Below are 25,395 nucleotides of genomic sequence, written 5' to 3'. Positions count from 1 at the left end.
GGCCTTTGGAGGGCATATAGTGCACGCTGTGCCCCACCCCTTTTTAGAGATGGGGCAAGGGGCCCAGAAGAGGGAAATGACGAGTCCAGGGGGCTCCAAAAATTCGCTAGGGGGGCTCGGGGCAGCGGTTTGAGGGTGGAGGCCGCCGAGCGAGCTGCCGGGAGCTGCGTTTGCAGAACCAGCACCTTGCAAAGACTTGGGGCGAGTATGTGTTTGGAGCGGCGGGGAGCTGGGGGAGCCCGGGCGCGGCGTCCGGCAGCGGAGTGGAACCAGGACCCGGATGGGCGGACCCCAGCCCCGCGCCCCGGAGCGCTCGCCGCCTGGTGCACGGCGCCCCCCAGTGGGACGCCGGGGTCTAGTCACGCCGCGCGCTCCCAGGCCCGCCGCTCTCCGGACAAAGGGCGCGAGTTCCAGGGATCCAGCCCACCGCGCCCGGGCCCGGGCCGGCCGTCTCCTGCCCTCGGCGGCCTCCCGTTATCAGCGGAGTCGGCGGGGAGCAAGTTCCTACGGTCCCCCGGCCTGCGCGGGGCGCGCGCGAGAGCGGAGCGTGGGCGGGGCTTCCGGAGGCGGGGGCCTCGGAGTCACTGTCGCTGCAGTCACCGGAGCCCAGACGCGGTCCCGAGATGACGGCGTGCAAGCGGGTGGCGAAGGTAAGCGCACGTCGGTGGCCCCTTCTCACGGCTCCCCTCGCCGCCCCCAGCCCCTCTGCCCGCCGTCCCTCCCCGGGCTTCCCGCGCGCACCTGTTCGTGCAGGTTCCCGGGCTGCTGAACCCTGTACCCCGCCCCTCCCAGTGGAGGAAGGGGCTGCGAGAGGGGTCGGTGCTGGAGGTCTGGGAGCGGAAGGATATTTCGTGCCGCCGGCTCCGTGAGCCGAAACGAAGATGGGGATTAGCTGGCTCTCCGCAAACTGGTTTCAGTTTCTTTTCACCTGCCAGAAACTTGTGATAACGGGTGTTTGCGTCTCAGGTGCTGAAGGGTTCCAGGAGCCGGGTGGGGGTGGGGGTGGGGTGGGATGGGGTGGGGTGGGCTTGAACGGAGATATAACCAGGACAAGGTCCTTGTCTTGGAATAGCCCGGGACCCGCCTCCTAATTTGGTACCTACCTCACTAGAGTCCCGAGATGTGGGGGGTGCTGAGTAGAAGTTGGGAGTGCCGAGTAGACGTTGGGAACAAAGTTCCCTGGGTATTTTCAGGAGGAAAAGCTATCAAAGCGGACCTGGAAGGTGTCCTGGAGGGTAAGAGTGTGCATTCATTCGTTCTACAAATGTGGAATGCCTACTATGTGCTGGTTCCTGTGCAGAGATGAGCAAAAATCTTTCCAGTCGGGGACACAATTTGAAATGAGGTCTGGAAGGATGGAGAACAGAGGATTTCCCCCAGGAGGTGGGGAATCCCAGGGTGTTTTCAGGACTGGGTGGAGCCAGGAGATAGAAGGGGAAGGAAGAGCAATCCTGGTGAAGTGGGTCTGACATCCCCCAGACTTTGCCCTTCTCAGAAGTGCCCCTCGAATGTGCAGAGTGGGGGACAGGCTTGAGGAGGGTCACGGGGGGTGGGGGTGGGGTGGAGGGGGTGGTGGTGGTGGTGGTGGTGGTGCTTGCTACCCTCAGCCGTTGAGAGGAAGGCGGTCCCAGAGTGGGGCATCTGGAGCAGACACAGCCCAGAACTGAGATCTCAAGGTTGGGCAGAGGGTCTTCCAGCCGAGCTAGGAGCTGTATTTGGTATTTACCCCACTGGCACCATTGGGTGCCAAGCAGTTTACACATTAGTCATTTCATCTAATTGCCACTTCCCCCATTTTACAGATGAGGAAATTGAGGCTCAGAATCACTTGGTTGTCAGGGTCATCCAGTAGGGAGTGGAAGGGCTGGGATTTGAGTCCAGGTGGATGGGGCTCCAACCCGCAGCTTCTTTTCAGGGGCCTCTCTGCTTTCATTTTCTGTTCCTCTGAGTCTGGTAATTTCCTTACAGGCCTCAGGAAAGAGCTGTGCATCCTTGCTTGGGTTTCCACATTCTCGGGCTTGGGGAAAGTTTTGGCAGAACTCACCTAGAAGAGTGTTCAAGGAAATGTCTATCCCACAGCTTCTCTGTTCAACCTTGGCCTTCATTGTTTCCAAAGAGTCACAGATTATATTGGAACTAGGACTTGGATAGCGGATGCTTCTGGTTTGGGGTAAATGATAAATGAGGGTCAGATACTTTGGACAGAAGTAGTTTGTTGGCATGAACAGAGATGGAATATGGGCTGAAACCTAGGAAGTGGGGAACGGGTGTGTTTATATATCGGGGGGCAGATGAAGTTCAGCTGGTCCACAGTGCTAAGGGACCCCTCCTCGTGGAGGGGCTGTGGGAAGCTTTCTCTCTGCTTTTGTTTATACCAGGGTCTGTCTCAGCCTTGCCACATTGACATTGTGGGCTAGATAATATTTTGTAGGATGTTAATGAGCATCCCTGGCCTCTGCCCACTAAGTGCCAGTAGCATCCTCCATTCTGTGTTCCAGAGGATACGACCTGCCCTTGAATGTCTTTTAATCTTTAAATTGTTCCCCTCACCAAAGGTCTGTTGTCCCACAGGATGAATCCCGAAAGGGAGGGGGCTCCTTGGTCAGATAAGATTGAGAAGCACTGTATGTCGTGGGCTCACATCTTGGAGGTTCATGACACACAATAACATATCAAAGACTTGGGAAGTCCTGCCGTAGAGAAATCTGCTTAGCCCAGTGTTTCCCATTGCACTTGACCGTGGTAACCGTTAACCTTGCAGGAGACACACTGTGCACATTTGCTCTGACTGGGCCCTCTGCCTTGGTGCCTCTCCCCTTCTCTGCAGGATGGGCTCCTTTAATTCCCCATGACCCAGCTCAGTGTCACCTTCTGCAAAGCCTTCCTGCTGTCCCCTCCTCTGCTTCCCCGTTACTGTCCACCTCACCACACCCCTGGGTCCTCCCTTGCTCCAGTGAAGTTCTTGAGGACTGGGCCCTGTCTTAGTCAGGTGTTAGCAGAGGATGCCCAGGAAGGGCTGCTGGGAGAATTCAGGGATGTCCAGGTGACTGGGCCACGTTGCTAGGAAGGTGAGTCACTCCTGTCCCTTGTTTCTCTGCATGGCATGTAGACTCCTGCTTTGCTATGGTCTGAGTCACCTTCCTCCCTCACCCTGGGATGGAGGAGTCTGCCAGTTACAGGGTGATGTCTCTGCTGCTGTGAGCATGAAAGGACACACTGTCACGCTGGACACGAGTGGATGCTAGGCAGGGCCAGAGGGAGGGAGGGTATTGGGGTCTTGTGACTCTCTAGGAAAAGGACTAGAGCAGCGGTTCTCAACCTGTGGGTCGCGGCCCCTTTGGGGGTCGAACAACCCTTTTCCTAAGACCATCGGAAAACACATATAATTACATATTGTTTTTGTGATTAATCACTATGCTTTAATTATGTTCAATTTGTAACAATGAAAATACATCCTGCATAGCAGATATTTACATTACGATTCATAACAGTAGCAAAGTTACATTTATGAAGTAGCAACGAAAATCATTTTATGGTTGGGGGTCCTTTAATAACAGGAACTGCATTAAAGGGCCGCGAGAACCACACTGGACTAGAGGATGGAGGTTAAGTGCCTTGGTTTTAGGAGAAACGACTCCTAAGAGAGTTGACGCCCAAGTTCTAACATCTGGAAGCAGTGACCTTAATTTTCCCTTCCCCTGGCACCTCCAGAGCTGTATGAGGCTAACACGGGCTGTCACTGAAAGCACGTAGCACCGGCCTGGCACATACTAAGTGCTCACTAAATGGGAGCTCTGACTTTGCCGGCTTCTGCCCCGTTCGGGACTTGGGACAGCTTGTGCTGGGGCAGGTGGAGGTGGCTGAAGTAGGGGAGACGAAGCCAACTGCCCACCCCCTCCCCCCCGCCCCTCAGGAGCTGGAGGATCTTCAGAAGGACCTTCCCCAGTACCTGCGGAACCTGTCCAGCGATGATGCGGACGTCCTGGTGTGGCACGCTCTCCTTCTGCCGGTGAGTGTCCCTGGGACCCTGGTCCTGGGTTGGGGTGACTTCGGCCAGGGGCCTGGGCAGGGATGGTTAGGACTGGGCAAGAATTTTCCCTGCCTTGGAGTCCTTTTTTTACTGCCTCTGCCATTGGTAGAGGGGTCTCCCTCTGGATTGATTGCTTCCGAGGTTGAGGTAGATACCCTTTAGTTCAGGGGTCCTCAAACTACGGCCCGCGGGCCACATGTAAATATAAATATTGTATTTGTTTCCGTTTTGTTTTTTTACTTCAAAATAAGATCTGTGCAGTGTGCATAGGAATTTGTTCATAGTTTTTTTTAAAAACTATAGTCCGGCCCTCCAACGGTCTGAGGGACAGTGAACTGGCCCCCTGTTTAAAAAGTTTGAGGACCCCTGCTTTAGTTCATCCCAGCTGTCGCAAATGGTAAGGTTTTATTCTTAAGAAAAGGAAAGATTCTTGGACCTTTGTCAGGGGCTAGCTATAAACTTCCTGTTTCCCACAATTGATCGAGGGTAAAGAGTAGTTCCCCAAATTATGCCAACCTCAGAGTGTTCTCCAGACATTTGTTATATCAAGGCGGACAGTGAAGCCGGCATCTACACAAGTGGCATCGGTAAAAGAAAGCGCATTTCATCAGTGTCCTGAAGGGGTCAGAGGTAATGGACACAAAAATGAGTCAGTTGGGCGGAGAATGCGTTCTTTCGGAGGCCATTCTCCAGCAGTGTTCGTGCCTAATTACATGGAGTAGTGTTGTCCAGATTTCAAAGCTCACCGATAAGATGCAGAAGTCATTCAGCCCTCTGTGAGGCCACACCCTTCGCCTTGTCTCTGCTTCCTGGCCCCAGCCCTTTCTTGTTATTCAGGAACATAAATGCTGACACATTTTATCTGCCCGGTAGTTGCCTCATCTCTTATTTCAGACACATCCAGGACCACTGTGGCTTCTGTTTTGCCTTCTGCTAAGGCAGAGGAGTTCTCTTAAAACCGTAACTGTGCTTACATGTGTATATCATTCTGTCCTTGTCCTGTCTTCTCAGTAGCAAAGGTTCTGAAAGGTCTGGAGCTTTGGCACCAGCCTGGCCTGGGGTCACCGAAGTTCTGGGGTTCCTTCTGTCTCGGGGTGTAGCGCAGTGCTCATGTGTGGAAATAGAGTCCACGGCTCTGGGTTCCCATCCCAGCCCTGCCACTGTGGGCCTGGGCAAGTTACTTACGTGCATTGAACTTGAGTTTCCTCATATGGAATTGGAGATGCCGATAGTCATGAGTTTTCATAATACTTATAACAGTTGACACAAACGTAGTGCTTGCCATGTACTAGGCCCTGTTCTAAGTCCGTACATAAGTTAACTCATTTAATCCTCACAGAAGCCCTATGAACTTTACTCCCATATGGAAGCACAGAGAAGTTAAGTTACTTACCTAAGGTCACGCAGCTAGTGAGGAGCAGAGCCAAGATTCACACCCAGGCAGTGTGGCTCCAAAGTCCATACAACCCCTACAGCCTGCTACACGGCCTAATGTGTGCCAAGCCCTTAGCACAGGGCAGCACAGAGTAGGTGCTCAGGTAAGCCTTCAGGTTGCTCAGACTCTGGAGGATTTCCTACTGGGTCCCAGCAGCTTCCATCCCTCGATCTCTCTAGCCACTGTATTCTTTCTTTCTTTTAAGTCACGATAAAATACACATAACAGTATTTACCATCTTAGCCATTGTCATGTTTACAGTTCAGTGGCACTGAGTCTATAAACATTCTTGTGCAACCAGCACCACCATCCATCTCCAGAGCTTTCCTCTTCCCCAAACTCCGTACCCATGAGGCTCCAACTCCCCATTCCTCCTTCCCTCCAGTCCCTGCTAACTTTCTAATTTATATCAATGAATTTGGCTATTTTAGATCTCCCACAAAAGTGGAATCATTCAAAGTGTGTTCTTTTTTTGTGTAGCATATTTCACTGAACATAATGTCTTCAGAGTTCACCCATGGTGTGGCATGTGTCAGAATTTCCTTCCTTCTTAAAATATGTTTTTTATTGATTTCAGAGAGGAACGGGGGGGGGGGGGAGAGAAAATCATTGATCGGCTGCTCTTGCACGCCCCCCCCCCCCCCCCCCCCCGATCCTGCAATCCGGGCATGTGCCCTGATTGGGAATTGAACTGTGTGACCTCCTCGGTCATGGGTCGACAACCACTGGGCAACACCAGCCAGGCTGAATTCCTTTCCTTTTTAAGGTTGAATAATATTCCACTGTATGTTCATGCCACATTTTGCTTAAGCATTCATTCGTAGATGGACATTTGGGTTGTTTCCACGCAATGAATAATGCAGCTGTGAACGCGGGTGTGCAAATACCTGTTTGAGCCCTTGCTTTCACTGCTTTTGAGTATATCCCCAGAAGTGGAACTGTTGGATCATATGGTAATTCTGGTTAAATTTTTGAGGAACCACTGTACAGCTTTCCACAGTGGCTGCCCATTTTACATCCCCAGTCCTCTGAGTTTTACGGTTTCCTCACTTTTTCCATTTTATCCCCCCCCCAACCATGGTGTTCTCCTGTATTTGCTAACAGCTCCTAAACCAAGGACGTGAGTCCTTCTCTCCCGTAATTCTCAGGAAGGCTTTAAAACTGAGATGACCATTTGCGACAACGTGGATGAACCTTGAAAGTAGACGGAGAAAGATACTGCATGATCTCATGTCAATGAGGAATCTAAAAAAAAATAAGTAAAAATAGAAAACTCCCAAACTCCCAGAAATAGAGATCAGACTGTGGTTATCAGAGGCAGAGGGTGGAGGGAGGGAGAGATGAAGGAAAGTGGTCAAAAAATGCAAATTTCCAGTTATAAGGTAAATACATGCTAGAGATGAAATATATAATGTGATGATCATAGCTAACACTACTGTAGGTCTATAGGAAGGTTGTTTTAAGAGAGTAGATGCTGCCCTAACTGGGTTGGCTCAGTGGATAGAGCGTGGGCCTGCGGACTGAAGGGTCCCAGGTTCGATTCCGGTCAAGGGCACATGCCTGGGTTGTAGGCTCTATCCCCAGTGTGGGGCTTGCAGGAGGCAGCCAGTCAATGATTCTCTCTCATCACTATCTTTTTCTCCCTCTCCCTTTCTCTCTGAAATCAATAAAAATATATTAAAAAAAAAAGAGAGAGAGAGAAGATCCTAACAGTTCTCATCACAAGGAGAAACAGTTTTTTCTTTTCTCTTTTCTTTTTCTTGTATCTATATGAGAAGATAAGCATTAGCTGGTTCTGTTATGGTAATTATTTCACAACATATGTAAATCTAATCTTCAGGCTATACACCTCAAACTTATATAATGGTGTGTGCCAATTATTTCTCAATAAATCTGGGGAACGGTTAATTATCTGTACAAAAAGAAAAAAGAAAAAAGATGAGATGGTTCTTAGAGCTCAGTTAGTCAAACTTTACCCACTTTTCAAATGAGGAAACAGGCCTAGGGATGGGAGGCGCTGGCCCCGATCACCCAGCAAAAGCAGGATCCGGCTTGTGACCCCCCAGGTCAGAGTTCTTTTGTGCTTCCACTAACCCAGGGCTCAGTTGCCAAATGAATGCAGGTGCCGTCTGTCGCCATTCATAATTCTTTCTGGGAGTGGAGTAGAGGCTGCCTTGGACCCTGGGGTGGGGGCAGGGAAGGGGGAAACCAGACCAAGGCCCGAGGAGGAAAATGATCCTTTCAGAGCAGCCCTGCCTCGGAACAGGGCTTCACTCCTTTTCTTACACAGGAGAAGCCGCCTTACAACCTCCGGGCCTTCAACCTGCGCATCAACTTCCCCGAGGAATATCCAATGAGACCCCCCACGGTGACGTTCACGACCAAGATCTACCACCCCACTGTGGGCATTGATGGCCAGGTGTGCCTGCCCATCATCAGCAATGAGAACTGGAAGCCTTCTACCAAGACCTACCAAGGTGGGCTGGGTTCTGCCTCCAGGGAGGGGGGCCCATGCTGGAGAGGGGTTATGGGGCTGATTTTGAGTTAGAGAAGCCCAAAGAGAAGAGATAAAAATTGTGGGCCTCCATGGAGTCTGTTGTTGGATAGAAGGGATGTGCCCTGAGATACCTGCTCCTGCCTCTGTTGTTACACGTGGGCAGGTGTGACAACAACGTGTCTGTGGGTCATGGGAGAGAGTAGCCGCTGAGCTATCGAGGGACAGGCTTGGGATAAAAAGGCCGCTGCTCTCTATCTATGCACCTTGGTGAATCCTCTACTCCTTTCCAGGGCTCACTGCCCTAAAGGACAGTTGAGGGGGTTGGCCCAGTAATGACAATCCAATTGCTTAATTAAGCACTTTTGGCACTATGCAGAGAGCTTCACGCATAATGTCATCGAATCCCCTGAGCAGCTCCCCCAGGTAGTGCTGTCCTTAGCCCCATTTAGTAGATGGGCACACCGAGGCACCGAGAGGTGGAGCACTTGCCTCAGGCCTGGCACTGAGTCTATTCAGCTGGCCAGCGGCAGCGCTGGGATGCGCTGCTGGGGTCCAGCCCCAGGGGTTCAGGGGTTCCCAAAGGTGTGGACGGAGTCGGCGAAGAATGTTTTACACGGAGACAGCGTTCAAAACTCTCTAGCTTTCCTTAGTCTCTGTGGATCTTCCCTGTGCCTGGCTGAGGCCACAGAGAGAGAGATCCCAAGGCAAGCTGAGCCTTTATTTTATAGTGAGAGGTAAACAAGGTAGTGGTTTCCAAAGTTACACTGTTCTTGTGAGTTTCACTTGTTTTTGTTCTTGTGAGTTTCACTTGTTTTCACCATGGTTATACTTCCGGCACTTCCTCAGCCCATTAGCTTCCCAGATACGATCTAGGGAGTGTTACAAGGTCAAGCCTAATTATGCTAAGAGGACTGTGCCCTCTAAGCTGGGAATTGTTTGTGACTTTGCCCACAGGTCAGTCCGAGGCTTAACCCTATATCGGCTCCCCACAATGCGCGGCCGGGCTTGGCTGACGAGCTCGGCGCCATCCAGCAGGTCTTTCTGCAGTGATGGGAACGTTGTGTGCACTGTCCAGTTCCACAGCCACTAGCCACAGTGTGGCTGTTGAGCGCTTGAAATGTGGCCAGTGCGGCTGAGGAACTGAGTTCCTCGTTGTAGTTCATTCTTATTCATTTAAAACGAGATAAGCACGTGTGGCTGCTGGCTCTAGTCAATGTGCGATCTCTCCTGCCTCTGGACTATCTCAGTTCTTAACCCCGGCAAGGAGGGTCCTGGGTGGGGGCGGGTGAGGAGTGCTCCTCGGATGACCTTCAGGGACCCGTGAAGCACTCTTATCTCAGAGCTCCCTGTTTGTGCGCATGTGCATGTGCCTGGGGAGACGGGCCCCTGCCTTCACCGGGTTCCCAAAGGCATCTGTGCAGGATCAACCACCGGGCAGTAGTGGTTCTCAGTCCTTAGCCTCAGAACCCCTTTTCCCAAATAAAAGTTTATTTGGAACCTTAATATCAAACAGACGAAAACGAAGTGGTTCTTGTTGAAAAGGGAGTGGGACCCAGACACCCCACGTATCTCATCACGGAACATTGTTTGGGAACCACTGATAGAACCAGTCAGAGCTTTCGGCACCGTCAGCTGGGAACGGGAGGGGCATTCAGTTTGGTTAGGGAGTCATCCTGAGAGGTGGGACCTTCTTGGGGCTTCTCCAGGGAGTGGGCATGGAGTTTCAGGGGGATCTGGGAGTGGGCAGCCATCGGACCCTTCCCAGGATTTTTCTCTCCGTCCTCAATGTCCTGCTCTGGCCTCTCTCCCCAGTCTTGGAGGCCCTCAGCGTGCTGGTGAATAATCCGGACCGGGGGGAGCCCGTGCGCCTGGAGCTTGCTGACCTGCTAACACTGGACCCGGAGCAGTTCCACAGCAGAGCCGAAGAGTTCACCCTCCAGTTTGGAGAGCCCCGGCCCTCCTAGCTCTGGTTCTGGCCCTCTGCACCGGGTCCTGTCCCTGTGATGGCAGACACACAACATGGACTGGGGCCAGAGCCCCTTGGTGGCCCATGTCCTGCTCAGTTTTTCTGTGTTTGTTCCTTTCTTAGGTTGTTAGCCGTTAGTTGTGTGTGTGGTCTGTGTGGACCCAGTTCCAGGTTCACGCATGGGGTTATGGGGCTGATTTTGAGTTAGAGAAGCCCAAAGAGAAGAGATAAAAATTGTGGGTCTCCGTGGAGTCTGTTGTTGGATAGAAGGGATGTGTCCTGAGATACCTGCTCCTGCCTCTGTTCTTACACGTGGGATACCCGCTGCTCTCTATCTGTGCACCTTGGTGAAGCCTCCACTCCTTTCCAGGGCTCAGTGCCCTAAAGGACAGTTGAGGGGGTTGGCCCAGTTAATGACAATCCAATCACTTAATTAAGCACTTTTGGCACTATGCGGAGAGCTTCACGCATAATGTCATCGAATCCCCTGAGCAGCTCCCCAAGGTAGTGCTGTGTGCTTTCCTACTTCCTTTCTGTGCCCAGAGCCAGGCAGTTAAGGTTTGCAGGGTCATAGGCCAGCTGCTACTAGTGGCTCCATCTTAAACATCACCTTCCAGGCCAGCTGGCAGGAAGTGAGCCCGGCAGGCCACCAGAAAACCTCAGGGACCCAGGCATCTGGGGGAGTGGAGGCGGGAGGCAGGGCACATCGAAGGGAGTCCCTTGCAGTTGGGTGATTTGTTGATTATATTATCAGCCAGGCTGTGCAGATTTAAGTGCTAAACCTTTTCTTTTCCACTGATGAAACACTAAGTGAAGAATCTGATCTCTGTCCCAGAAATCTGACTACACTGTTTCCAAACCACTTGCAATCCCGTTAGGTTGGGGCCAGGCTTCAGGCTGGGAGGAGCGGCCCCTTCAGCTCCCCTTCAGCTTCCAGTCAAGAGGGAGTCACGGAAACTGTGTGTTTTTCCAGCCATTAAAGTCTGAGATGACGTGTGGAGTCTGGGTCAGTGTTCGCTGAGGGGATGGGGCGGTTTCATCAGGAGAAGAGGAGGCTGGGGAGTTAGCTGCTATCTAATAAAAGGTGGGACCCTACTTCCCATGAACTGATGGGCTCAAGCCTGGAGGAACCCGAAATATTGTGGGGCCACGAGGGACTAGGCCATCCTGGCCAGAGGGCCACCATCACCTCCACAGGGAGTGTCCTCATTTCATAGATGAGGCAGCAGCGGCACAGGGCACAGAGTGGATTGCCAGGTCACCTCCTGCCTCGGTGCCAAGCTGGCTGGCTTTTGTCTCTGTGTTTTTCGTGGGCTGTTACCAGCACAGCATTCCCCAGTGGCTGATAAAGCCAGACAGGACTGTTAGCAGGACATTGTCATCAGCTCAGCGGTTCCTCTCTAATGAGCAATGGAAAAACAAAAACAAGCCACAACTTCAGGCAGAGTCGGAGGGATTAACTGAACCGGAAGGAGAACCTTCTGGGTGTGATGGTTCTGAGTTACAGGAAAACCATCTGCTTTTAAGAGACAGAAATGTGGGGTATCTTTGAGTCAAGGGCCTCACTGTAGGCCCCACTAGCCTACTTGGGGTGAGATTTCTAGAGCATCTTCTATTCCAGCCCTGCCCTGGAATTCTCTAATCGGGGGAAGTGTGGAGAGAGGGAAGAGATAGGAGAAGTGCCACCAATGGCCGGAAGTGTAGGATTTGTTTTTAACTCTTGGCCACCACTTACTGAACGTATATGTGACAGGCACCAGGCAAGGCTTTTGCTCATTTAATTATTTCCTTTAACCCTCACAATGCCTCCATGAGGTTTGAACTTCTTTTGTCCACAATCAGATGGTGAATAGGTTCAGAGACGCTAGCTCATTGGCCCAAGGTCACACAGTTGGTTAGTGGTGGGACCCAGGCCATTGTCCTTTCCCAAATGCCGTTCATGCTGGTAGAAAAGATTGTGGCAGCCCTGGCCGGTGTGGCTCGGTTGGGCATCGTTCTATATACCAAAAGGTTGCTGGTTTGATTCCCAGTTGGTATATGTCTGGTTGCAGGCTCGATCCCCCCAATGGGCGTGCAGGAGGCAGCCAATCGGTATTTCACTCTCATATCGCTGTTTCTACCCCCCCCCTTCCCCTTTCCTCTCTCTCCAAAAGTCAATTTAAAAATCTTTAAAAAAAAATGAGAAAAGATAGTGTCAGGTGAGTAAATGTCAGCAGAGGAACCCTGGCAGCCAGGGTTCATTATCCCAGAGAGAGACAGGCTCCTGGCTGGGATAGGGAGGGCGCACTAAGGGCCAGACAGGATTTTACAAAAGTGCCTTTAATGCAGTTAAGACTGGTACCACCTGCCTTTGCCAACCCGGCTCTCTGGTCTCTGGAGCAGAAGGGAGCCTTGGGCCGCGGCTGGTCAGCTGGGCGCCCTGCCCACAGGGTCGGTCAGCTCCTCATTTCTTCTTGGTCTTCACCAGTCCCTTCTGCACTAGGCAGCGATACAGCTCCTGGATGTAGGTATAGACGCACTTGGAGTCAGGCACTGCCAGCCGCACCATGTCATCCACCTCCAGCAGCTGGGCACAGTCGGCCAGTTTCCTGAGAGGCAGAGGAGGGGTGGGGTGAGGACCAGAGCCAAGGTGAAGAACATGGGAGCTAGGGGAAGGGGTGGGGGCAGCCCAGCAGGGACGAATTGTGTGTTGGAGGTGGGAGTCATCGAGGCCAACTATCCCATTGTACAGATGAGGAAGCTGAGGCCCTGACGGAGTCAAAACTGACACTCAGCTTGGTCTGCTTCCGGAGCCCACGTTTTCATTGCACTGTGGCCTCACGTGGAACGGGACCCTCTGGTCTCCAGGTCTGCATTAACCCACCCCTCCCACATGCTCCCGTATCTGTCCCCTGGAAAGCCAAGCCCCTCCAGAAGAGTTTCAAGGACAGAACCCCAGTCCTAGCTAGAATGATGGCTTATAGCTGAGCCATCTCCATCTTCATTCCGTCTCCGTGTATTTGCTGAGGGAGTTCAGCACTGAACAAAACCCAAACTTCCCTGCTCTCATGTTAACTGACATTCTTGTGGCAGAAGATAGACAGTAATCAAACACATGAAATAGATGGCTCATCCGGTGGTGAGAGGTGCTGTGGAGGAAAATAAGGCCAGGAAGGAGGCAGGGAATGTTCCTGTGTTGACAGTATTTTTAAAAGGGTGCTCAGGGAAGGTCTCTTAAGGAGAGTAAATCATGTCCATATCTTGGATGAGGATTCCAGGCAGCAGAATAGCACGTGCAAAGGCCCTGAGGCAGGTGTGTTTGATGTGTGTGAGGGACTGCATGGAGGTTAGTCCTCTTTTTCTATCTTCCCAGCTGCTCTTTGGGGCGACGTGCCACTCCTGGCTTTGCGAAGGCTGATAATCTGAGCTAACCACCGTTGGGGCCTTGCTACCAGGGGCCAGGCGCTTTATCAAGTGTTTCCCCCTGAACTGTCTCATTTACACCTCCCCTCCGTCCTCAGCCAGCAGAAGAGGAACTGGACACGCAGAGCATTTTGGTGATTTGCCCAAGGTTGAAGTGAGTGAGATGGCTGGGACTCAGCCCCAGGCTGGCCTGACGCCTCTGGCATCTGTGCCCTGAAGCCGGGCCTCCGCAGCCCCAGCCTGCCAAACCACGTGGGTGCTGGCAGTAGGAGAAACCAGGGTCCCAGCAGAAAGCCTCCCTTGGGGCTGAGACAGCTGGGCTGAAACCCAAGCCGGACTGGCCTGGGTGCTGGGGGAGGAGCGCAGATGGGAGGATTTCGAAGAATGGGACCGGCTCCCTGTAACCGATGCAGTGACCTCGGCTTCTGGGTGTGGGTCTCCCTACACAGGAGCTGGGGGCCAGGCTCCTCCAGCAGCACAGCTGACTGAGCCCAGTGGGGGCTTCGGCACTGGCTGCTCCCCTCTGTCGGGACTTCACAGGAATCAGAGGAGAGTTCTATGGGGCGGTAAGGTGTGACGGCTCTGGCAGGAGCCATCTAGTTGGCACATGTAATCTTCACTCTAAGCCATAAGGGTGGTTAAGTCAGCTGCCGAGAGTGTCAGAGCTAAGGAGGAAGGAGGCAGGATTCACACTCGGCACCTCATCCTCCATCCTCCATGGTCCCTAGCTCATCCTCCCCTTCACACTGCTGTCTGATGCCTCCTGTCAGCCCATCATCATTACTGAGCCTCCTTCTGCCTTCCTGTGGCTCTGCCTGACTTGGAATCAAGGCGATGCCTCATGCCCCACAGGCCAGGGACGCCTGGCCAGGGCGGAGCTTCACTCCCTTCTGAGCTTACTTGGAGCCCTCAGTCCTGACTAGGAGTTCACTTCCCAGTCCCAGTTCTGCCACAGCCCTCCTGTCCCACCCGGGATGTCACGGAACATCTCTACTTGTATCCCCTCTGGGATGCTGTGAGGCTGGAACAGAATGAGCCAAGAAGAGCACTTGGCACTTCTGGCAGACAGCCCTCTCCATCCATGAGTCTTGTCATCATCCTTAAAGGTGTTTCTGAGCCCTGAGCCCCCCTCCCCCCAGGCACGCATCCCTTCCCTTGGCGGGATAATGTGGAACTGGAAGGAATCTTCCGGACCATCAAATCGATGGTTTCCCATGGCACTGTGGGTGCCCTACGCCCTGTGCTTCAGGGACCATCTTGGGAAGGGAGGTTGGGCATTAAGCTCCTGGAATCCCCCAACAGAAAAGGTTCCCCTTTAATTTGTTTTATATGTCGGGCATTCACTTACTATTTTGAGAAATCTGCAGGGGGAAACACCCATCTGAAAGCACAGATCACTATCCAAAGCTCTCATTTCGCGGATGGGGACACGCAGGCCCGGAGAGGGGGAGGCTGCTGTCCCAGGCTTCCCTGCAGGCTGGTGGCCAGGCCCGCACACGACCGGAGGGCTCAGCCTCCCAGACCCCGGTGCTGCTAACATCTGCAGACTTCTTCCCTGTCCCGGGCTATAGAAGTGCCCCCAGAGTTGCCCTCACTGGCCACGCCCTCTGCACAGTCCTGTCTCTGCCAGGTGGCTCGGAAGCCTCTCCCTGGGACAGGAGAAAGCAGGCCCTGCTGGCGTGAGCGCCTGGGGAGTCCTGAGGCACCAGGTAGCGTCCAGGCCTCGGTGGGCACAGATGTCTGGCTGTAGTGCTTTGCTGGTGCGAGTGCCTCCCTGTCCCCCACTCGGCAGTGGTATCTGGCTCTCAGGTTCTTCCTTGGGCCACTCTGTTCCTCACACCCTTCCTGCCTTTCTAGTACCACCCATGGCTCCATCCCACCGCCACGCCTGGCACCCAGCTCCCGGAGTCTCAGGAATAACCCCGCCTCCCGGTTCCAAAGTGAAGCCTGTCTTACCGCTGTGATCTCGTTCACTACAATACAGGAGCGGCCGCTAAGGCTCTTGCAAAGTGTCTTCTGTGCGTTAGGTACTGTTACAGGGACTTCACTCAATTATTTACTTAATTCTCACTATAGCCCTGGAGAAGAGGATACCTCGTGCCCATTTTAAAGATCGGAGTATGAGGCTCGGAGAGGTAAAGGCGCCTGTCCAAGATTACACAGCCAACAAGTGGCCGAGAGAATCTGACCCCAAGTCCTCCCACCGCCCTGCCTGGAACAGCAGGCCCGACCCCCCCCCCCCTTCTCTACCCCTCCCCTTTCTCTACCCCTCCCTCTGCTGGCGCTGTCTTTACGGCACCTATTCCCCCCCCCCCCCCCCCGGGCATGATATTTCATATGCGTGTGTTTATGATCTCTCTCCCTCTGACTATAAGCTACAGGGCAAGCAGGGATTTTGCCCGCTGCTCTGTCCTGAACCCGTTTCTGGTGATCAAAGACTGTTGGCTACGCCAATGCCTGGCCACATTCCCCCACCCCTGTGGGTGTGGCACTGGCCTTAGGCCTTAGGCGTCGGCACCGAGCCTCTGGGGTCCTGGCTGTGGCTTACTCTGCGGTGGAGAAGGCCAAGGTGAAGTTGTGCCGGCGCTTGGTGGGGTCCAGCTCGGCGTAGTCAAAGGCCTCGGGGAAGAACTTGTGGATGAGGGCGCAGAAGGCCATGCCGCTGCTCCAGCTTGACGAGAAGTTCTGAATGTCCACGTGCTGCGGGCGGCGGGAAGGGCGGCCTCCGTGAGACTCCCACCCTCTGGGCTCTGGGCCACGCAGCCCTCCCGAGCACTGCCGCCCCAGGGAAGGGACCCGCCCGTGCCCACCTCGTAGTGTCTCGTCATGGCCCTGCACCACTCCAAGAGCATGTTCTTGACGCTGCCGATGGCTGCCCCGGCTGCCTTCGTGTTCCGGAACAGGGCCGTGGGGCCGGAGGCTGCCCTGTGAGCGGAGGGATGGAGAAGGCCAGGCCAGAGAGGTGGGAGGCCACCAAGAGCGCCATCAGGGAGGAGCCCCAGCCCCTGGTCAACCCTCCCACCTTGGCCTGGGCTGTTCCCACCCCCTGAGGCCTCCATCCTACCAACCCACATCCTGGGAAAGCCCAGCCCAGCCATTTCTCGCCTGCATCCTACCCTCCAAACTTGTCCACGATGGCTTTGCGGTTCTGTGCCCGGGCCCCCCGGGGCCGGGCCGGGGCTGCCAGCCTGCGTTCTGGTGCCTTCTCCTTCTTCTTCTCCTGGGAGGGAGGGGGCTCCGTGGGACTCTGGGGCACCTCGCTGGGTGAAGACTCACTACGCAGAAAAGTTCAGAGACCAGTAAGAGGGGCGGGGACCAGCCAGTATAGGGTACAGGGAAGGGGTGGGAGCAGGCTGGGGGTGGGGGGTCCTTGCAGTCCGAAGGGGCATGGACAGTTGGGGCACCCACTCTTGGCACCCATTTCCTGTGCCCAGCACTGGGAGGGGCTGGAAGGAATAGTGAAGCTCAGTCTAACTTGGGGAGTGTGTGGTCTGGCCGTATGTGAGGGCAGAACCAGGGCAAGTCTGAGGTCTGACCTGAGTTTGAGTCCTGGCTTTGCCTCTTATTTGCTGTGTGATCTTGGCACTGTTCGTGTTACTTCTCTGAGCCCCAGCTTCCTCATCTGTAAAATGGGGGCAAGCACACACCTGCCTGACAAGATGGCTCTGAGGCTTGAGTAAGAAGGGGAGTTTAGAGCCTGCCACGTAGCTACCTGCAAGCTCAGTGAGTATTCAGTTATTTTTCTCTAAGACAGTAACACAGAGGTGGATCTCAGGTCAAAACAAAGGAAGAGTCTTCTCCTGACTACATTTTCCTCCCGCACCCGCTGGGCACCAGGCACTGTGCTCAGCGCTTTGTACACATTATACCATATAAGCCTCACCCTGATCCTACGAGGGAGGCAGTTACTGCACCCACTTCACAGATGAGAAGAGGCGAAGTGACATGGCCGAGGTCACACAGCTGGTAAGTGGCAGAGTCGTCCAAACTCGGGCTTTCTGCTCATGCTCTATATAACGTGCTTGGCACCGTGGAAACATGCTGAGCGGCAAGGTGAGGGCCTCAATAAGACCTGCCAGGGATGCTGAGAGGCCAGTGATGGGGGGTTGGGGAGAGGGGGCAGCTGTGCTGATGCTCCCTGGGCTCCAAGCCCTGGCTTCTTCAGCTTCCTGGGCTCTGCCCTGGGAAAGGGGCTGAATAACAGGAACCCTGGAATTCTCAAGGCCAGGTGCTGGGGAGGCCCAGGCCCAGGTGAGGGGAGCTGGAGTTAGAGGGATTTGGAGCCAGGCCCCGGGGTTGGGCATTACCTGGCGGAGGGACTGGTCTCTCCGGAAGCTGCGGTGTCTGGGCCCAACCCATCTGCAGGAAAGGAGCAGGGGGAGGGAGGTGAGTCCACCATGACCGCTCCCTGCGCGCCCCCCGAAAAGAACCCCTGCAGCAGCCTGTGGGCTCCTGGCTCTCACTCACCTGGGCTGAGGCCTTGACCCTCCTCTGTGGGGCTCTCGGGCCACTCCTCGGGGGAGCTGGGACTCACCCCTGCCCCTTCCTCTGACGCTCTCTCCACACCCTGATCCTGCTCTTCATGGGGACCGCCTGACTCCTGGAACCAACATGGTCTGGGTGAGCTCACAGTCGCACAAGCGCTTGCCCAGGGCTCTGTGAGGCCTTCAGAAAGATCTGCAAGGCAACCTGGGACACGGCGCAGCAGCCCCCACCCCAGGCTCTTGATATCCATGGGAGGAAGACTGGACTTTCCCCAGGAAATAACACACAGGGGCCTTGCTTCCCTGTGGGCAGAGGACTCCTGAACATTGTGGGGCCCCCTCCCTCCTCTCCTCTGCCTCACTCACCTCCTCCTCCCTCGTGTCACTCTCCTGTGGCTCAGCCTGGGCCTCGTCTTCCAGAGCAGCCTTCTTCTCAGAGTCTGATGTGGCCTCTGGGGCACTGGCTTTCGCCTGGGCTTCAACCTTGGGCTCCTCCGTCTTGGCGCCCTCCTCCCGAGAGGCTGCTGTGGCCTCCTGCTCCCCATCTGCCGCCCTGGCCCCGGCCCCGGCCTCCTGCTCCGCATCAGCCTCCCTGGCCCCAGCCCCAGCCTCCTGCTCCGCAGTGCTCTGCTCCAGCTCAGCCTTGGCCGGGTCCTCCACGTCAGCTTTCCCCCCGGATTCGGGCTCGGCCGCTTTCCCCTCAGCCTTCTGCTTCTCAGTGGCCAACGCCGTGCCCTCCTGTCCCTCGGCCTCCTTGGGTTCAGAGTTGGTCTCCCCTTTCCCACCCGTCATCTCCTGAGGAGCCTCTTTGGTCTCTTCCTTCCCACCGTCCTCCTTTGGAAGTTCAGCCTCCACTTTGGACTCCACCTTGACCTCATCCAACCCCTTGGCTTCCCCCGGGAATTCTGCCGAAGCACCTCCCTCAGCTGGAGCTCTTTCCTGCTTTCCTGCCCCCTCCGGAGGCCCCTCTGTGGCGGTGCTGGTGCCTTTGGCCGCCTTCCCTGCAGAGGTGTCACCTCCCGGCGTCCCTGGGGTCCCTGGGGTCCCTGGGGAGTCAGTGGTCCCATCCTCAGAGGGCTTCCCTTCCTTCTGCTCCATCTCTGGGAAGAGAAGACAAGCAGGCCTGGTCATGCCCATCCTGCACGAGGTGAAAGCCCGCCCGCAGACAGCGCTGGACAGGCGTCTGGAGGCCTGGGCCTCACTGCTGGGTGCCCCCTACTTGGACATGTGACCGGAGAATCCACTTCCCTGGGGTGAAATGAAGGGACAGAGTGCTGCTTCCCGAGAGGTGGGGAGTGGGCCGCGCTGACTTAATGTTGGGTGGTGTCCACCTACTTTTGCAGATTGTGGCTTGGGCTTTAAAGAACAGTAGGTCATGCCCTGGCCAGTGTTGCTCAGTGGTTAGAGAATCACCCAGTGCACCAAAGTGTCACAGGTTCAATTTCTGTCAAGGATACATCCCTGGGTTGCAGGGTATGTGGGGAGGCAACCAATCTATGTGCCTCCCTCACATTGATGTTCTCTCTCTCTCTCTCTCTCTTCCTCTCCCTCCCCCTTTCCACTCTAAAAATCAATGGAAAAAATATCCTCAGGTGAGGATTAACAACAACAACAAAAGAATATTAGGTCACATAATGCCTTTTCAATGATCTTTGCCTCTTTTTTTTTAATCCTCACTTGAGGACATACTTAGAGAGAGGAATGGAAAGAGAGAGAGAAAAAGAGAGAGAGAGAGAGAGAGGAAAGAGATAAATTGATGTGAGAGAGAAACATTGGTTGCCTTCCATACATATCCCGACCAGGTATAGAACCCACAACCCAGGCATGTGCCCGGACCGGGCATCGAACTAGCAACCTTTCGGTGCACAGGATGATGCTTGGGTGGTTACAATTCCACACTAGCATTCTGGAACAGTGGTGGTAGTGAGCCTCAGGCGCAGAGCCCAAAGCAGAAAGGAGCAGTTAGATAGGGTTTAATAATACTGTTTTGTTTCCACTGCTTCTATTTCCAATCTATATATATAAAAGTCCAGCAAACGAAACGGTGAAACAACCAGAATGACCAGTGGCTATGACGTGCATTGTAGCAGTCAATTATCCTGATCCAAGCCCCAACCAGAACCACCCCCCCCCGCCCAGCAGCCTGGCCCCCAATTGGCCCCCAACACCCCTATTGGGGGAGGGGCCAGCTAGCAAACCGCCCGCAGCCGCCCCTCCCCCGGCCCAGCCCAATGAGCCCCCATCAGGGGACGGGCCAGCCAGACCCTATCTGTGCACAAATTTGTGCACCAGGCCTCCAGTAGTGATATAATGTTTCTTAAAAAACACACACATTTATTGAATTTACAAATAAGTTAGTTCAGAGGAAGACATTCAGGAAAGCAGGTGGTACAGATAGAGCTAAATCAGGGAGGTGGTGTAAGAGTGCCTGAAGTTTGGGGATCCCTGAGTCTGCTGATCTCAGCCTCTGCCAGCTCTGCCAGCCTCTGGTCCTCGGAAAAGTTGAGCCTGGGCATGGAAGAGTTTCCTTTGGTGAACAATAGAAACAACGCTCTCGAACCTCTGCAGGGAAATGTGATCCTCCAACTGCCTGGGCTTGGTGAGGGGAGGGAGATTATGACACCTTAACTTGGGGTTTCCTATTCAAGTACTGTATGTACTCTAGGATCTACAATAACAGGTGGATGGGGGAGTTTGGGGCCCCCTCCTTCATCACCCTGCCCTTCTCAGGGGTCTGTTTACAAAGAAAACAACCCCCAAATAGTGTTCAGGGCATGACTCAGCCAGTAAGAAAAGTAGACACTCCTGTCACTGGCTAAAAATACCTCCTGCCCTCCACAGTGCCATCGTTCTGGGTGATAGTTCCCAGGGCACCTGGGTAATTGGGACAGAGGCAGGACAGGCAGAGGGGGGCCAGGGCTCTGTTCCTGGGTCTTACTGCCCCAGACCAGGGTCCTGGGGTCCCTGGACTTGTGCCCCGCCGTTTCCTAGGAAGCAGGTGGAATTGGCAAAGGTGTTCACACTGTTCTAGTTCTGCCCCTCCCACCAGAGCCCTTCATGGTTCAGCTGCTCCAGCATGTATTAGAGGGGACAAGTGAGCCGAGACATGGAATGCACATGGAGCTGGCCTTGACCCCCATCTCCTAGGCACTCACTCTGAGACCTGGGCAAGTCCCTTTGCCTCTCTGGGCCTCAGTTTCTGCCAGTAATGACATGATGGGTCTAGATCAGTTTTCCCAAACTGTGTTCTGTGGGAAATTAGGGTCTCCTAAGACATGAATAAGGGCTGAGGGGTTTAGTCTCTGACTAAGGTTGTTCCAGAACCTAATCTTTACCCTTTTAAAATATGCAACTTCATGAACACTTAGATACTCCATAGTGAAGAAACCTTACCTTGGCTTAGCTTTATTTAACTAACTTTTCCCCAAACCTCTTTTTAAAAAAGATATATATTTTTATTGATTTCAGACAGGAAGGAAGAGGGAGAGAGAGATAGAAACATCAATGATGAAAGAGAATCCTTGATCAGCTGCCTCCTGTATGCCCCACACTGGGGATTGAGCCCACAACCTGGGCATGTGCCCTTGACAGGAATCGAACCTGGGACCCTCCAGTCCACAGGCTGATGCTCTATCCACTAAGCCAAACCAGCTAGGGCTCCCCAAGCCTCTTTGACCATGGTTTTTTTCTTTTATTTTTTGCTGCTTTTCCTGAGGCACCACTACCACCTCCTTGAGCAATGCCATGCTTAGCAGAAGTATGGCCCACCCTGGTCTGAATGACCTGCCCTGCGCTCTTGCTTGGAAGGCGGTATGGAGTGGTGGTCAAGATTCGTGACTCCAAAGTCTTCCTACGATGGGATCCCAGCTCCCACTGTGTACTGATTGTGTGACCTTGAGCAAGCTACCTGCCCTCCTGGTGTTTTGGTTTTTGGAGGTAAAAATAGGTCTCGTTGCGCAGGGATGGTGGAGGGTTCAGGACACATTGCACAGGAAGCACTTTGAAGCCTGCGTGCTGGGGAAGGCAGGCTCAGCACACATCAGCTGGTACTGTGTAGGCGGACCTCCGCCCAGCCATGCACCAGATTAAGGCCCTGACCCGGCCATGAGGGCGCTTAGTTGGTGAGACAAGGCAAAGAGAACTGAAGGCCAGTCAGTTGATAACCAGCCCTTTTTAGACCTCAAAGTGTGGTAGTAATTGGCTAAGACATAGCAAAGTGCTGCAACCATCTTTCCCTTCATCTACATGCTACACCAGCCGTGGGCAAACTACGGCCCGCGGGCCGGATCCGGCCGGCTCGGCTGTTCTATCTGGCCCGCGGAGCTGAAAGAGCGGAGGGTTCTCTTGCTCTCCCCTCCGCTCCTTCACCAGCAGCAGTGTTAACATGTATTAGTTCACACAAACACTCCATCCATGCTTTTGTTCCGGCCCTCCGGTCCAGTTTAAGAACCCATTGTGGCCCTCGAGTCAAAAAGTTTGCCCACCCCTGTGCTACACCCTTAGGGTGGCGGAGGTGAAGGACAGGTGTACACACACACACACACACACACACACACCTCAGCCATGCTGTGTGTTCATCACCTCTGCTTTCCACCCTCCGGGCTTGTCATAAATAGACAAGAGTGAAGAAACTCAGAAACACCCCACCCCCAGCATGAACAACTCTAGAGCAGCTTATAGCTCACATAACACCCTGCGTTACCTTGCTGGTTCCTCCCTCTAACCCTTGGAAACAGGCGGGATTGGCCCCCTTGTACACATTAGGAATTTGAAGCTGGGGCAGGTGAAGTCCCTTGATTAAAGTCATAGGACAATTAAATGGCCAACCCGTACCTAGAGCCCAGGTCTCCTGACAACTAGCTGGAGCCTGAGCCAAAGATGCTGCTCCCACCAGGTGCTCAGCCCGTGTGTCCTTCCACGGCTCCAGCCCAGAGTGCGGGGCCTCTCACTGATGGGGGCGGACAGTCAGACATGGCTGAGGCGTTGAGCTCTCTCTTTCCTTCCTTCCTCTCTACTTTCTTTCCTCCTTCCTTCCCCAGGAAGCCTTCGTAGCATGCCTGCCCTGCACATAGTTCCTCTCCCCTTCCTGTTGCTCTTGGCAGACCCGAAGGAAAAGAACCCAGGAGCCCCAGTTCCAAGCCTCAAATAGTGTTGATGACATTTGATGGTTCTGCTGACACCGTCAGACCCTCGGCCACCCCATCTGCCTTCCGGTGGTCCTGAGGCCACTCCTAGCTGCTTGGAGAGTCTGCCGCCCTGCCCAGCTGAACCAGGGAGCCCCTCTGCCCAGCAGGCCTCCCCGTGGGTGGCCTCCTGCAGGCTGCTCTGGAGGTGACCTCAGGTTGCCCAGCACCCCAGAGGCTGAGTCCCTGAGCTCTGGCATCTCAAAAGAAGCCTGGGTTTCTCCAACTCTGGGGCCCTGCTTGGAGGCATCCGCCCTTGGAATGTGGGAGAGGGGTTGGCAGATAAAGGGGGGCCCCTGAGAAAGGAGCCCAGGGCTTCTCTTACCTGGGGGGCCTCTGCCCGGGGCCTTGGGAGCTGTCTCCTTCTTCTAGCTGAGCAGCCTCACTCCTGGCTGCCAGAGGCCTCTAGCCCCCAGTGCTTCTGTCCCTGCCCCCTCCACCTTCCACCCTCCTTCCACCCCACCCCCATTTCAAGAGCCTTGGGCCTCCGAAGAGCATTGTTTACGCCCTGTTGGTACAACACTTTCCCCTGACCTGGGAGGCTCAGGTTTCCCATGAAGATCTGACAGGTGGCACCTTTCAATCATAGGGCGCGCCTCCTGCCCTGACCCCAGCAGCATGCATTCGCTGGTCATCTTTCGTCCCAAAGTACTTGCCCGGCCCTGGAGACCTGGAAACCATCTGCAGGCCCATTTGGATGGCCCCCAGCCCTCTGGCCTCCCCTGTTCATCCAGAGCCCAGGCTAAGCCTCCGTTGCCCCGCCCCCCACCTTGTGTCTTTAAATAGTTCCTTTTACTCTTCCTCAGACAAAAGCAGCTGCTGGAGGGTGGGCTCAGGAGGGAGAGAGTGGGACAGCTGCTGTCCGGACTATACTGGGGTGTCTTGGGAGTCCCCTGGCTCACACTGGACAGAGATTTGGAGCGGGGAGGGGCAAAGAGGAGAAGATTGATGGGTCAAGGAGACCCTGGGCTTAGAGTTTAGAAACACAAAGCTGAGCTCTGTTTTGAGTGAAGTGACTGGTACACAGTAGGCTCTGGACACGTTTTTGTACTGACTCTAGATTTTGCTCAGAAAAACCAAACACATCTTTACCTTCTCAATATGTCCTATGGGAGGCACTACTTTTTGGAAAATGTGTGCAGGGCATCCCCCCCTTACCCACCCGCCCGCCCACGCACACAACTTAGGAAGCTTGCGGCTCCCCCGCCCCCACTCCCGGCCCCCCCACTTCAGCCACACTGACCTCCTTCCTGTTCCTTAAATAATCGATTCCTTGCCACACACGGGATTGTAACCTTTTGCTTTTGCTCTTTGCAAGACTAGCTCCTTCTCATTCTTCTGCTCTCAGCTCTAATTTCGTTTCCTCGGAGAGGGCTCTGTGACCTTCAGTTCCATTCCATAGTTCGAGCCTGTTTTATTTTCTTCATACTATTTACTGGGATCCAAATTTACCTTATTATCTGACTCTCTCATTAGACTCTAAGCTCTATGAGGCAGGGACTGTATGTACTCTGCTCATGGCTGTATGCCCAGGAACTAGCAAATTGCCTGGTTCAGATGAGGTGCTCAATATATTGGACGCATGAGTTAATTACTTAGGTAATAGAAATGTGGAGTTGGAACTTGGGGGCCTGTGCTTGGGATGATCTGAAAGCGAGGTTTGGGTACCCATGTTGAACAGTTCAGTATTGATGGTTGTTGGCAGTCTCCAGTATTGAGACCCACAGTTTATCTGCCCAAGATTGGTGAGCTTTTTCATATATCTCTCTGGCCTGCTGTCCTTTTTAAAAATTAAAACCCATTTCTCTCCTAGCCCTACCATCATTAGGTATCGAAAACAGCAAAATATAAGGTCACTGAATCACTCATTAAAACTTCTCTTAGACAGTTTCGTGTATTCACTGATCAAATGGTTTTTGAACGCCTTGTATATGCTGGAGACACAGCAGTGAACACAACAAAAAATGGGCAAAACTAGATCATAGAGCTCACACTTTAGTGTGGAGAGATAGTAAGAAAATCAAAATATAGAATATGTTATATTAGTTGGTGATAGGTTCTACAGGGGGAAAGGTAGCAGAGAAAAGGAGGTGTTTTATTTTGGGGGGTGGGGTGATGTACTTCGAGTGATCCAGGAAGGCATCACTGAGACGGTGATATTGGAGTAAACACCTGAAGGAGGTGGGAGGGGGAGGCATGCAGCTATCTGGGAGAAAACAACCCAGGCAGAGGGCACAGCAAGGGAAAGGCAAGGGTGTGCTTGGTGTTTGGTTCATCGGAAGGAGGCCAGCAAGGCTGGGCAGAGGGATGGAGCTGGAGAATGGTAGGAGACAAAGGCAGTGGGGGGCTGAATCACATGGGGCCTTAGAGGCCATTGTAAGGACTTTGGCTTTTATTT

The 25,395-nt window shown here is 53.9% G+C and overlaps 2 protein-coding genes across 4 annotated transcripts; one reads left to right on the top strand and one right to left on the bottom strand.

Annotated features, from left to right (window-relative positions):
* The first annotated feature begins 342 nt into the window (after positions 1-342).
* UBE2L6 (ubiquitin conjugating enzyme E2 L6) lies at positions 343-10,920 on the top strand. The gene is made up of 4 exons (XM_081100044.1): positions 343-650; positions 3,914-4,009; positions 7,756-7,942; positions 9,775-10,920. The coding sequence occupies exons 1-4, from the start codon at positions 624-626 to the stop codon at positions 9,924-9,926; spliced, it is 462 nt and encodes a 153-aa protein (XP_080956170.1). The 5' UTR covers positions 343-623; the 3' UTR covers positions 9,927-10,920.
* Positions 10,921-12,091: 1,171 nt separating this feature from the next.
* SMTNL1 (smoothelin like 1) lies at positions 12,092-23,420 on the bottom strand. 3 transcript variants are annotated; one of them, XM_081099953.1, is made up of 8 exons: positions 23,323-23,420; positions 18,181-18,914; positions 17,798-17,930; positions 17,638-17,689; positions 16,447-16,605; positions 16,141-16,255; positions 15,879-16,030; positions 12,092-12,516 (listed from the first exon to the last, which is right to left on the bottom strand). In XM_081099953.1, the coding sequence occupies exons 2-8, from the start codon at positions 18,910-18,912 to the stop codon at positions 12,372-12,374; spliced, it is 1,488 nt and encodes a 495-aa protein (XP_080956079.1). In that variant the 5' UTR covers positions 18,913-18,914; positions 23,323-23,420; the 3' UTR covers positions 12,092-12,371. The 3 variants fall into 3 exon arrangements, with proteins under 3 accessions (XP_080956079.1, XP_080956078.1, XP_080956080.1); XM_081099952.1 differs by lacking the exon at positions 23,323-23,420 and having other exon boundaries at positions 18,181-19,612; XM_081099954.1 differs by lacking the exon at positions 23,323-23,420 and having other exon boundaries at positions 12,235-12,425; positions 18,181-19,158.
* Positions 23,421-25,395: the final 1,975 nt, after the last annotated feature.

The sequence above is a fragment of the Myotis nattereri genome, assembly GCF_964212035.1.
Source record: "Myotis nattereri genome assembly, chromosome: 9".
Lineage (NCBI taxonomy): Eukaryota > Metazoa > Chordata > Mammalia > Chiroptera > Vespertilionidae > Myotis > Myotis nattereri.
This window is presented reverse-complemented; position numbering and strand designations above follow the sequence as displayed.

Coding starts and splice junctions, on each gene's coding strand:
- UBE2L6 (XM_081100044.1), top strand. CDS start 624: ATGACGGCGTGCAAGCGGGTGGCGAAG. Junction 651..3,913: donor CGTGCAAGCGGGTGGCGAAG/GTAAGCGCACGT, acceptor CCCGCCCCTCAG/GAGCTGGAGGATCTTCAGAA. Junction 4,010..7,755: donor GGCACGCTCTCCTTCTGCCG/GTGAGTGTCCCT, acceptor TTTCTTACACAG/GAGAAGCCGCCTTACAACCT.
- SMTNL1 (XM_081099952.1), bottom strand. CDS start 18,951: ATGGGCATGACCAGGCCTGCTTGTCTTCTCTTCCCAGAGATGGAGCAG. Junction 17,931..18,180: donor GTGACACGAGGGAGGAGGAG/GTGAGTGAGGCA, acceptor TGTTGGTTCCAG/GAGTCAGGCGGTCCCCATGA. Junction 17,690..17,797: donor GGGTCAAGGCCTCAGCCCAG/GTGAGTGAGAGC, acceptor CCTTTCCTGCAG/ATGGGTTGGGCCCAGACACC.